Here is a 13,605-nt window from a genome sequence, read left to right as displayed (position 1 = left end):
CCCCTGTTGCTGTGGCTGTGGTGTAGGCTAGCAGCTGCAGCTCCAATTTGACCCCTAGCCTGGAAACTTCCATATGACATGGATGAAGCCCTAAAAAATAAAATAAGCTCACACTAGTTTTATTACAAGTAAAGATAAAAGTTGAAAAAAGTGATCTTTTGCTTTTCTCACATTTTCTTTTCAGTGATAAGATGTTTCCAGCTTTTGGTTTTGGAGCTCAGATTCCTCCTCAGTGGCAGGTAAGAGGAATTATCATTGTGAAGCTTTGCCCCCAGCAAAGTCATTCAGACCTCATCAGCCTTTCTTTCATCTTTTGACAGGTTTCACATGAATTTCCAATCAACTTTAATCCATCCAATCCCTACTGTAATGGTAAGTTAAAAATAAACATGAAGATTTTAAATTGAAAGCCTCACTAGTCTTCATTCCTTTTTTTCTCTGTGATTTAAAGCTACTCAAATGCCTTCTCTTTGGGACATAGTGAATTTTCTGTTTTGTAAAGCAGAAGGATTTTATACCAAGTTAGTGGTTCCTGTAGTAGTGATAATAATGCAAATCACTATGATGGTGATGAAAATTGCAGGCTAAATTCTTCTATCTTAAGAGGTTTAATAGAACAAAAGAATTCTCAATCTTGAGGGTAGATCAATAAGAATAATCATATTTTCACATATAAGTTGATTTTAAAATAAACCTTCAGTAAAATGAGTCATTCATTAGACAGATGCTTTTCTCAGATTAGCAGTTAACTTTCTACCAAGAAAATGTGTCCAGCATCAAATTACTTGTTACATAGGGGTCTGTAAGGAGATGGAATGGGCTAAAGGAACAGAGAATTAAGCTCCAAGAGTAGCTTTCCTTTCTATGGAAAGCAGAGATAGACATTTCTTTCATTTCACTTTTCTGTTTATCCCTCAAATATCCCAGTGCCTTTTCTTTTTTACCACAGTGAGCAGTCTACCTAAAATGCCAAATCTCTCACAAAATTGTATAAGGCTGAACAGTTTAGAGGAGGAAAAGAAGTAGGAGCAGGACATAAAATTGTAGACAATAAGCTAATTTTCTGCAAAGGATCCTTTTAAGAATTACAAAATAGATCGATTTCTAACAGAAGAGGGTGTTCTTTTCTTCTCTTTCTAAAAATATTCATAAAGTAGAAGAGCACAGACATTTTGTTGGGAGCAATTTGTATTAGAATTTTCTCCCCTTTTCCAGAAATCTTTCCTCTTACTAATTCAGTGTTCTTTTATCACTTTCAGTGGCTGATTGTGACCTTTTGTATCCCTAGCCATATTGAAACTGCGAATATTTTTCTTTTCAAGAAATGTCCTTCATGCTTGTGATGAAATTGGAACAATTTTTGGAATTTGTTGTTGTGAGATTTTATTTATTTCAAGTAAATATGGATGACATATATCATAAGATCATCCATTTTATGTTGTTTTGTTTTCTTTCTTTTTTTTTTCTTTTTTCTTTTTTGTCTTTTTAGGGCTGCACCCATGGCATATGGAAGTTCCCAGGCTAGAGGTTGAATTGGAGCTACAGCTGCCAGCCTACGCCACAGCGACAGCAACGCTGGATCCAAGCCACGTCTGTGACCTACACCACAGCTCACGGCAATGCCAGATCCTTAACTTACTGAGCAAGGCCAGGGATGAAACCCATGCCCTCATGGGTACTAGTCAGGTTTTTTAACCATTGAGCTACAATGAGAACTCCTGAGATCATTCATTTTAGAAGTTCATTTACCCTATGAGTAATATGAGCCTGTCTTTGTGCTGCCACCAAGCACAAGCTTTTCTGCTTTTGGTTTAGTCTGGAAAAAAGAATCAATTTGATCTTCGACGAGGGATATGCTACACAGAAAAATACAGCCTTATTTTAAGACAAGGAAGGTTAAATCCCCTTTCCTTAATTAATCATTGAACTTTGTTGCCCAGAAAGGACATGTCTCACTTGTTCAAGGCAAAGGAAAGATTTTGCTATAATCCATTTTTAGTTGAGGAATTAAAGGCAATTGATATTTATGAAAAAATTTAATTAAGAATTTTGTATACCTTCAGATTGAAAAGCAAGCTAGATGATAGAAATGGAAGAAAATGTTACTATTGCTGTGGTTATGGTTTCAGTTTTTCTACAGTATGTATCATTATAAGATGATACATCTACTGGGCCCTGCCCAGTCTTCCATTATATAGCACCCAACAGGCCTAAACTGTACCCCATAAATAAATGTTTTAATGTTTCTGCAGCAAAATGTGATAAATAACCTGGAAGTGAATATTTATAATTAGTACAGTCTACCATACCATGCTTAATCTGTGAGTTATTGAATAAACCCTTGACTAGAATTAATTAGTTTATAGCCATCTGGGGAGTTTCCATCATGGTTCAGTGGAAACAAATCTGACTAGGAACCATGAGGTTTCAGGTTTGATCCTTGGCCTCGCTCAGTAGGTTAATGATCTGGTGTTGCCGTGAGCTGTGATGTAGGTCACAGACATGGCTTGGATTTGGCGTTGCCGTGGCTGTGGCGTAGGCCGGCAGCTATAGCCCCATTCAACCCCTAGCCTGGGAACATCTTTATGCCGTGGGTGCAGCCCTAAAAAGAAAAAAAAAAAAAAAGTTTATAGCCATCTAGTATTTTTGTAGAACCTCTGATCATATATACAAACACTATTCCATTTGATCAGTTGCTTTCTACTTTATCAGTAAGATCCTGCTGCTGGCCAATGTTAATATTTTTGTTACTGCTGTACTGACTGCCCACTAGTTACAGCCTCACCTTATGTAAAATCACCTGTAAGTTACCTTCTCAAAGGTTGTCCGTAAGACCACTCATTCCTAATTTCAAAGTGCTTAAGAGTAGTTCTTTGGCACTCTTAAATTATTATTTTTTTTCTTTTTAAAATTTTATTGGTCACTCCACGGCCTAAGGAGTTCCCAGGCCAGGGATCAGATCCAAACCTACACAGTTGCAGCCTACCTTTCAGCTGTGGCAACACCAGATCCTTTAACCTTCTGTGCCTGGCTGGGGATCGAACCTGCGTGCTGGCACTGCAGAGACACTGCAGATCCCATTGCACCACAGCAGGAACTTCACTCTTAAATTATAAGTGAAGAGAGTTGGCCTTGTAAAGCTTTTAAGCCAAGTATATGCTTCTCCTCTTTATTGATCTTTTTTCTCTTGGACATTTTTAAAGCAAGAGACCTGTTTTAGTCTTTTAAGACTTCCTTGATAATCTAAGCAAGAACTGTGAGGAATTTCTGTAGGATTCCTGGCATCTTACTTGCATCCCAGACCCTGTGTTGTATATTAGGGGCAGATTCATCAGCTGAGTTTTAATCAGGAATGCCATTTAACTTTTGATAGGTAATCAACAGTCTTTAAGTCTCAGTAACTTGTGATGACAATAATTTATTTCTAGCTCACTTTACAAATCACTTTGTGCTTGGCTAGATTGCTGCTCTCTTTTTTTTTTTTTCTCATTCTGTATCTCAGGCACTCTGTGGTGTGCTGGTCCCATGGCAGACAGGAAGGGGCAAGGAGATGGCAAAAACAGGCAGTGGTTCTTAAAACATCTGCTTGGACTTGGATGTCATGTACATTCACATGCACTGGACAGAGCTAGTCAGTGGCCCTGCTCAGTCTTCAATTAAATAACACCCAACAGACCTAAACTGTACCCCATAAATAAATGCTTTAATGTTTTTGCAGCAAAATGTGATAAATAACCTGGAAGTGAATATTTATAATTATATTTATAATATCATACCATGCTTAGTCTGTAAATTATTGAGTAAACCCTTGACTAGAATTAACATTAAGTTTATAGCCATCTGGTATTTTTATAGACCCTCTGATTGTATATGCAAACACTTTTTCATTTTATCAGTTACTTTTTCTTACCTCTTCTCATCAGTTGTATGCTGCAGCATCTTTTTCATGGTTCTTTTTCCATCAGAGTTTCATCCCCAAAATATATCAAAATCAAGCAATCCTAGTGTAGAGTAATATTAAATTTGGCTGAGTTGAGAACAGGTGCCCTCTACTGGAAGACAGTAGAATTTATAGTTTTTTTGTGATGGAACATAGTTGTTGAGTTTTGTGACATATACCTAAGGGAACTCCTGAAACTCCATAGCTTTTGGCTATTTAAAGCACTGTATTTGGGTGTATAAATTAAATTAGCCAGTATGGTGAATAATAAATAATTAAATTGCACTTAAGAATTTTTAATCCTCCTTTTCTTCCTTTCTCTTTTTTGTTTTTGTCTAGGAATCCAAGGCATTATAGAGGCATATCGGGCCTGCCTTCCTCAGATAAAACTCTATGGACCAACTAATTTTTCTCCAATCATAAATCATGTGGCTAAGTTTGCTGCTGCAGCCACACAACAACATACGGCTTCTGTAAGTGCCCTATCACTAGGGGGCAGGGAGAATGTGGATTGGTGGTTGCTCCCAGTGCCATTTTTTCTAATTATTTGGTCTTTTGAGATACAAAGATAGGACATGAAGCAATGACACAGTCATCCTTGATTTGGGAGTAACATCTGTTGTTGTTAAATTAGTGATCATTAACAAGACAACACAATATCCTTTATACTCATGAGAAATTTTTCTGTCTTTTGAAATAATTTTCTTAGGTAGGTTCTCAAAAAATTCCACAAAACCTTATGGCCTATCTTTTTGAAATAAACATTAGCAAATTAAGGCTTGAAAGACTTACCACTTCAGTGGCTATTGCAAAACTACTAACTAAAGAGGTTTGAATCAGTCAGTCATTACCGTTGGACCGTGGATACCAAACCTTTTCAGTATCCTCAGAAATAAGGCAGGGATAACTACCTCATGCAATTATTGAAAGAATGAGAGGAGTTCCTCTTGTGGCTCAGCAGGTTAAGAACCTGATTAGTATCCTTTAGGATGTGGGTTTGATCCCTGGCCTCACTCAGTGCGTTAAGGATCCAGCATTGCTGCAAGCTGCTGTATAGGTCACAGATGCTGTTCAAATCCTGCATTGCTCTGGCTGTGGTGTAAGGCAGCAGCTACATTTCCGACTTGAACCCTAGCCTGGGAACTTCCATATGCTGCAGGTGTGGCCCTAAAAAGAAAAAGAAAGACTGAGAGGAGATAACTCTTCTTCTTCTTTTTTTTCTTTTTTTTTTTAGCAGTGCCTGCAGCATGCAGAAGTTCCCAGGCCAAGGATCAAACCCATGCCACAGCAGTGACAATGCCAGTCCTTAACAGATGAGCCACCAGAAAACTCCCAAGATGATTCATAGAAAGTGACAGTGCCTGAGTCAGAGTAAACACTTCAACGCATGTTAGCTCCCACTATAAATCTTATATCCATTCTAGATTTAAATGGTCCAAAAGATGGGGTTACAACTTTATATAATGTTTTACCACTCTTTAAAAAGGTTTATCAGAGATGATAGGATTGAGAGAAAGAGTCCCTCCCTTGAACCATATCTGTTTTTTTAATAAGGTATTTTAGTTTGGTAAACAAATCTACTTCTTTTATATTTGATCTTTTAAGAATAGAGTTGCCACTTGCTCCCTTGATTAATACTTTGACATATTTAATACTTCCATTAAATCAAAGTGTTTATTCCTATGCTAACTGAGGTTTAATCTTTGACATTTAGATGTCTTGTTTCTGTGTATTTATGCTAATCCTCTTCTGTGGTCTTTTGCAGTTTTAATGAACCTGCAGTTTTTGTATCAGTAAATTTCCTTGTTGTCAGAGAATATTAGAATATTTCATATAGATAATATCCTGGGTAGAGACTGGCAAGGGAAATGAGCAAGAAAGAGACTAAATGACTCATCAAGTTGGAAATGTCATTAACCATTGCTTTTGTTGTTGGGGAAGATGGAGCTGCTCATTGGACATAATTGTCTTATTTTGGCAGCAATATTTTGTGCTCTTAATCATTACTGATGGCGTGATCACAGACCTTGATGAGACCAGACAAGCTATTGTTAATGCTGCCAAGCTGCCTATGTCCATCATCATTGTTGGGGTTGGAGGTGCTGACTTTAGTGCCATGGAATTTCTGGATGCCGATGGTGGAAGTCTCCGCTCCCCGTCAGGCGAGGTGGCCATCAGGGACATCGTCCAGTTTGTGCCTTTCAGACAGTTCCAGAACGTGAGTACTGCCCCTTCCTACTTGGGCACTCTAGGGTGCTGCCTTGCCAGTCCATAGCCAAGGTAGTTGAGTAGGTACCTGGGGTTAGAGAATGTGAGCTTTCCATTCCAAGAGCCTTGATTAGATTTGGCAGTTTTGTTTCAGGTTGTATACTTATGTCCCTCTTGTAATTTATAAGATAATTTGTTAAAAATGATGTTATGATTTTTTTTTTTTTTTTTTTTTGCTTTTTAGGGTCACATTGTGGCATATGAAAGTTCCCAGGCCTGTGCTACAGCCACAGCAATGCTAAATCAGAGCCACTTCTGCAGCTTAAACTACAGCTCATGGCAACACCGGATCCTTAACCCACTGAGCGAGGCCAGAGGTCATACCTGTGTCCTCATAGATACTAGTCAGGTTTGTTTATCCTGTGCCACAATGGGAACTCCGTGAATGTTTTAAAATATGTTTTGTCTATTTAACAACAGGAAAACTCGGAGTTCCCGTCGTGGTGCAGTGGTTAACAATCTGACTAGGAACCATGAGGTTGCGGGTTCGGTCCCTGCCCTTGCTCAGTGGGTTGACGATCCGGCGTTGCCGTGAGCTGTGGTGCAGGTTGCAGACGCAGCTCGGATCACGCGTTGCTGTGGCTCTGGTGTAGGCTGGTGGCTACGGCTCCGATTAGACCCCTAGCCTGGGAACCTCCATATGCCGAGGGAGTGGCCCAAGAAATAGCAAAAAGACAAAAAAAAACAAAAAAAAACAAAAAAAAAAAAAACCAGGAAAACTCTATGTAAGTATATGATGAATTTACCTAACTGAAAGTTGATTTGATGAAAATCTCTCAGGAGACTATTTTACCCAGTTTACTCCAATGGTAACATTTTGTAAAACTCTGGTACAGAATCATAGCTAGGATACCAATATTGATGCGATCAAGGTTCAGTATAGCAGGCATCCTCATGGACATTTTCAGTTGTTTCCAGTTTTCATCTATTACACGGAAAGCTGCTATAAACATTTATTTACAGGTTGTTGTGTGAACATAAAGTTTTATTTCTCTGGGATAAATACCCAGAAGTGTAGTTGCTGGGCTGTATGGTTATTGTGGTTTGTTTGTTTGTTTATTTATTTATTTATTTATTTTTGTCTTTTTGCCATTTCTTGGGCCGCTCCCGCAGCATATGGAGGTTCCCAGGCTAGGGGTCGAATTGGAACCATAGCCGCTGGCCTGCACCAGAGCCACAGCAACGCGGGATCCGGGCCACGTCTGCAACCTACACCACAGCTCACGGCAACGCTGGATCCTTAGCCCACTGAGCAAGGCCAGCAATCAAACCCGCAACCTCATGGTTCCTAGTCGGATTTGCTAACCACTGAGCCCCAATGGGAACTCACTTATTTATTTATTTTATTTAGGGTCGCACCCCCAGCAAATGGAAGTTCCCAGGCTAGGGTTTAAATTGGAGCTACAGCTGCCAACCTACACCACATTGACAGCAATGTCAGATCTGAGCTGTGTCTGCAGCCTACACCACAGCTCATGGCAACACCAGATCCTTAACTCATTGAGCAAGGCCAGCGATCAAACCAGCATCTTCTTGGATACTAGTCGGTTTTGTTACTGCTGAGCCACGATGGGAACTCCTGGTTGTTGTGTTTTAATCATTAGAGAAACTGTTGAGGGAGTTCCTGTTGTGGTGCAGTGGCTAACAAATCTGACTAGGAACCATGAGGTTGCAGGTTCGATCCCTGGCTTTGCTCAGTGGGTTAAGTATCTGGCGTTGCCATGAGCTGTGGTGTAGGTCGCAGACTTGGCTGGGATCCCACATTGCTGTGGCTCTGGCATAGGCCGGCGGCTGCAGCTCTGATTCGACCCCTAGCCTGGGAACCTCCATATGCCGCGGGAGCAGCCATAGAAAAGGCAAAATGACAAAACAACAACAACAAAAAAGGAAACTGCTCAACTTTTCCAGCACATTTGTCATTTTACATTCTCACCAGGAAATATATGAGTTGGGCTGGGTTGAGAGGGAAGAGGTGGGTGTATATTAAAAAAGCAGTAATGTTAGGGATCTTTGAAGTGATAAAACAATTCTGTATCTTGATTGTAATGGTAGTTACACAGATCTATCCAGATGACAAAATTACAAAGACCCATACATACACACATACAAATGAGGGCACATAAAACCAGTGAACTCTGAATAAGTTCTGTGAAATGTACCAATGCTGGTTTCCTGGTTTTGCTCTTGTACTGTGTTTATATAAGATGTTACCTTTAGAGGAGACTAGGTGAAAAGTACATGAGACTTCCCTGCACTTTTTTTTTTTGGTCCACACCTGTGGCATATGGATGTTCTCAGGCTAGGGGTCCAATCGGAGCTATAGCCACCGGCCTATACCACAGCCACAGCAATGCTGGATCCTAGCCGAATCTGCGACCTACACCACAGCTCACGGCAATCGCAGATCCTTAACTGAGTGAGGCCAGGGATCAAATCCGCTTCCTAATGGATGCTAGTCGGGTTCGTTAACTGCTGAGCCATGACGGGAACTCTAAGACCTCCCTGTGCTATTTTTGCCACTTCCTGTTAAATCTGTAATTTATGTACAGAATTACAAATCTGTAATATCCAAATAAAAAGTTAAAAAAAAATACCGAGTGAATGAAAGACCCACATTTAAAAGGTAAAGAGCATCTGTGAGGACACAGGTTCCATCCCTGGCTTTGCTCAGTGGGTTAAGAATCTGACGTTGCCATGTGCTGTGGTGTAGGTTGCTGACGTGGCTCGGATCCTGTGCTGCTGTGGCTGTGATGCAGGCTGACAGCTATAGCTCCAATTCGACCCCTTGCCTGGGGAACCTCCATATGCCGCAGGTGCAGCTCTAAAAAGATTAAATAAATAAATAAAATAAAAAAGATCCAAGAAAAAAAATTAAATGCCAAAATGCCAGCACCAAAAAAAGGACTGTATAAATGTTAATAAGCACAATAAAGTGATCCTAAGTGACATTGGTTTCTTAATTTATTCTGTTTCCTGGACTGTTCCTAAGGCAAGATACAAGCCTAGGAATTGGGAATTAACTGCTTTTTCCTGATGGATGAGGCATTCCTAGTCTTTTATCAAAATGCCATTAAACATTTTGTTGCTAATGAAATGGTTGTGAATTTTCTTTTCCACAAGGCTCCAAAAGAAGCGCTTGCTCAGTGTGTGTTGGCGGAGATCCCCCAGCAGGTGGTGGGCTACTTCAACGCATACAAACTCCTTCCTCCCAAGAATCCTGCTGCCAAATGAAAAGAGCCCTGGTTGCCTGAGCAGAATTCAGTGTTGTGTGGAGCAACGGATTTCTCTCTGACCCCAGAAAATGAATCTATCGTTTTACACCCTTTTCACGAACCCCAGCAGTTATGATGCAAACCTCGTTCTCTATGGATTATGTCTGTTTAAAGCATTCTTTTCATGCTTTTTTTAGGAGGAAAGTGCTAAATTAATCTTTGCCCAATCAATTCCGTGATTGCTAGTGATTTACAGTAATTGCAGCGAGGCTGTTTTGATTAGAAACTGGTGTGAGAAAAGCGAATTTTGTAGTGGTGGTTGTTGGACGTTCATATGATAAAAACCAGTATTTTTATACTGGTTTTGAGTGTTTGTCAATAGATAGAATGGAAAATTGTTAGAGTGCTGTGATTTACAGGTTGCTGTACTTTGCTGTAGGCAATATATGTTTTATATAGGCCAGTGTCCATACTTAATGACAGAGCCTCTTAAATCAAGACGATATTGAATTTGTTCCTAGAACTATATTTAGTACTTTTCCATGGGATAAGACTTCACTTGCACCTGAATTTTGCTGCAGTTTAGGCATACACAATTCAAAACAGCATGCATTCTCATAGGACTTCATGAAAAGTACTGAAGAGAATGGAAGGCATAGATTTAATTCTTAAAACTGTACAATCGACAAGGAAAAGGAACCTCATGTAAGTAAGCCATTTTTATTTGCCTTCCTAGATCTTTATTTTCATTGTTGAACATTGTAAATGTGGTCAGATTTTGACCTTTTCATTGACTGTATGTGACACTCAGGACTCTGTGTCAATGATAGGTTGTCCTAGATTCAACATTATTCATTTAGAGTTGTAATGGTTAGGACTGCTTTGTCCAGGAAAACTACAAGGACCAAGCATATAAGGGGAAATTCAGAATTCCACTTCCTTTCTCTTAAAGAAATACCTTGTTAATTAAAAAAGATAATTTTTATACTTTCCTTGCTAAGGTCCCATATATTGATTTTGTACATTGTATAGATTCATTTATTTTTTATTTTTTTATTTTTTGGTCTTTTTTTTTTGTCTTTTTCAGATCCACACCTGCAGCATATGGAGGTTTCCAGGTTAGGGGTCCAATCGGCGCTGTGGCTGCCAGCCTACACCACAGCCACAGCAACACAGGATCTGAGCCTGCAACCTACACCACAACGCCGGATCCTTGACCCACTGAGCAAGGCCAGGGATCAAACCCGTAACCTCATGGATGCTAGTCAGGTTCTTTAACCACCCAGCCACAACGGGAACTCCCTGTATAGATTCATTTGGATAGTCTCTCCTTTTTTTAGTAATATTTTTAGTTTGATTTTTTAAACTCATGATCATGGTTATTAATCAAAATCACATTTTACATTTTAGTAATGATTATTTCCTAAGCCCAGAATATATTATATTGAGCATAAAACCCATTATACCTTAAAAAAAAAAAAAATCCCACTGCTGAATAGGATAGAGTGGACTTTACATGCTTTTTTTTCCGAGCAGAATTTTTTTTTTCTGATTTTTACCCTTTAGAACATAATACTTAGCAAACATTACCTTTTCAGAATAGATTCAGTAACACTTTATTGAGGACCTGTGTGCCAAGTATATGCATATCTGTATATTGGCCAATCATCTTGAACAATTTAACATTGAGAATTACATGTTTGTCCCATACCCTTAAGTGAATGCACCTTGTACCAGGCTGACGAGCCATTCAGTCTTATTGAAAGCTTGCACCACAGCTGGTGTCTCTCATTCCCTGAAAGGTCAGCCATGAACAGCATTTGGCTTCCCAGAAATAGCTGGTGGAGTTCCCGTCATGGCTCGGTGTTTAACGAATCCAGCTAGGAACCATGAGATTGTGGATTTGATCCCTGGCCACACTCAGTGGGTTAAGGATCCTGAGTTGCCTTGAGCTATGGTGTAGGTCACAGACGCGGCTGGGATCCTGCATTGCTGTAACTCTGGTGTAGGCTGGTAGCTACAGCTGCAATGAGACCCCTAGCCTGGGAAACTCCATGTGCCACAGGTGTGGCCCTAGAAAAACGAAAAAAAAAAGAAAAAAAGAAAGAAAGAAATAGCTTGTTACTAAGGGCAGGATCAGAGGGTATCTGCTTGCCATTGTGGCTGCCTAGCCTGGTGAGCAGTTACCATTTTCTCACTTAGCTTTCTGGCCTCTGGATATGTATGGTTAACCTGCAGGTACTTAACTAGTAGTCTGTTATGCTTTATATGGTGTGTCTGTCTCATTAGCTGACAAGTCATTTGACATCAGTTAGGGAAGGAAAAAGCTGATGATTCTTCCAGTAGTTGGGAGACTTTGTTGTCTAAGATGTTCTAATTTCAATTCTCTTTGTGTGCTTGGAAACAGGTATATATGCTGCTCTGGTTTTCAGAATTTTCTTTTATAAACATAAGACTCCTTTAAAGAAGTGATTTACATATATTCTCAGTGTATGGTAAAACAGTAGTAGAGGTTTTTTTGTTTGAAGCTGGGACACTTACCAGAGCCCTACCCACTGGGCCTCCTCCCTCTCCTTACCCAGATCCTGGCAGCACCTGAGTCACCTGCGCAGCACACCTGGGAACCACTGGACTTGAGCATTCATTGTTTTCACTGGCCAAATAACAGTACTTACTTATGTCACCACTGTCAAATTGATTTGGTCTTCATAATTTTTTATTCTGATTTTAACCAGAATTATTCCTTTTTGAAAATTAATTTTGTATTATGCATTCTTGATCTGGTTCATCAGTAGATGCTGTTATTCATAAGAACTGTGATTCCAGCAAATTAGGATAGTTGATACCTTTTTGCAGTTTTGAAAAAAAGCATTTATAATTTCAAAATTATCATTTTATAAAATTCTTACAATTTCAACATTTCACCTCATCACATGCTGATTTAATATTATTTTATATTAATATAGTTATTTTCCTATTGTACTACCATTCATTCAAGTGCCATTCGTTCTTAAAATGCATTTAAAGAAAAAAAACAAACCAAGTTGACTTTCACACTTCATATGAACAGGTATATTACAAATATATATTGGGGTGACAGTACCCTGGACAGATGTAATCTTTCTCACAGCTCCATATACTGAGAAAACAGTTTACCAATTAGCATGGTCATGTCATCTTGTGCTTAGAATTAAAAGTTTTAAGATCATAAAAATTTAAAGTCAGATCAGGGATTTACAACTGTCTACGTTGGTAGTGCCTTTGACAGCCTTTCCAGAGTAAGTTCAGGGTCCCATTCCTGTTTCTGCTTAATTTGACATACTTTGCCTTTTTCATTTTGTAAATTTTCTGGAAAGCCATCTTTAATAAACATCTCCTACTCTCTTCATGTGTGTGGTTGATAGTCAGTGAAGTGGTGCATATGGTAAACCAACATTTTTGTTGAGATTGAGAGAGTTGCTTTTGTGCTTTTGTGGATGTCATACTTGATAATAAGTTACTAATATTTGAGTTAATGTTAAATGTATCTTCCATTTGAATTCCCTTTGGATAAAGTTATTACTTGATGTGATGTAATAGTGCCTTGTTTTCATTTTTATTCTTTCTCTAAATGTTAGCAGTTGAAGTTAGAAATAAAGTATAGTATTTTAAGCAGACTGTATTTCATATTTTACTGAATTAAACACTTTAGGGGGATTTTATTATTTTGCAGGATTATTCATTTAAAAGACATTAAATTCTGGAGTTCCCATTGTGGCAGAACCCAACCAGTATCCATGAGGATGTGGGTTTGATTCCTGGCCTCACTCAGTGGGTTGAAGATCCAGTGTTGCCATGAGCTGTGGGGTAGGTCACAGATGCAGCTCAGATCCCATGTTGCTCTGACAGTGGCATAGGCTGACAGCTGTAGCTTTGATTCAACCCCTAGCCTGGGAACCTCCATATGCCACAGGTGTGGCCCTAAAAAGCAAATAAATAAATAAGTAAATAAATAAATAAATAAATAAAAAACATGGAATGCCTTCAAAATTCTTTTAAGGGTACAGTAGGGGAAATGTTCGAAGCTTAGCTAGAGTGGCGTGAGAATTATGATGCTTACATTTTAACAGTTGTATTAACCAGGAGAGTATATTCACCTCACTTTAAAAAAATTCACTTCTTTATGTTGCAGTCAATTGGCAAGTT

The 13,605-nt window shown here is 39.1% G+C and overlaps 1 protein-coding gene across 10 annotated transcripts in view; it reads left to right on the top strand.

The window, feature by feature from the left end:
* The window catches only part of CPNE3 (copine 3), a 69,071-nt gene extending 55,995 nt beyond the window's left edge, over positions 1 to 13,076 (top strand). For all 10 annotated transcript variants that reach the window (XM_021089156.1, XM_021089157.1, XM_021089150.1 and 7 more), the window contains 5 exons: positions 185 to 239; positions 321 to 372; positions 4,280 to 4,413; positions 5,922 to 6,158; positions 9,329 to 13,076. In XM_021089156.1, coding sequence (XP_020944815.1) covers positions 185 to 239; positions 321 to 372; positions 4,280 to 4,413; positions 5,922 to 6,158; positions 9,329 to 9,439 — 589 coding nt within the window. In that variant the 3' untranslated portion in view covers positions 9,440 to 13,076. The remainder of the gene's footprint in view (positions 1 to 184; positions 240 to 320; positions 373 to 4,279; positions 4,414 to 5,921; positions 6,159 to 9,328) is intronic.

This window comes from Sus scrofa, chromosome 4 (genome assembly GCF_000003025.6).
Source record: "Sus scrofa isolate TJ Tabasco breed Duroc chromosome 4, Sscrofa11.1, whole genome shotgun sequence".
NCBI lineage: Eukaryota > Metazoa > Chordata > Mammalia > Artiodactyla > Suidae > Sus > Sus scrofa.
Note: the sequence above shows the minus strand (reverse complement) of the source record. Positions and strands in the feature narration are given on the sequence as shown.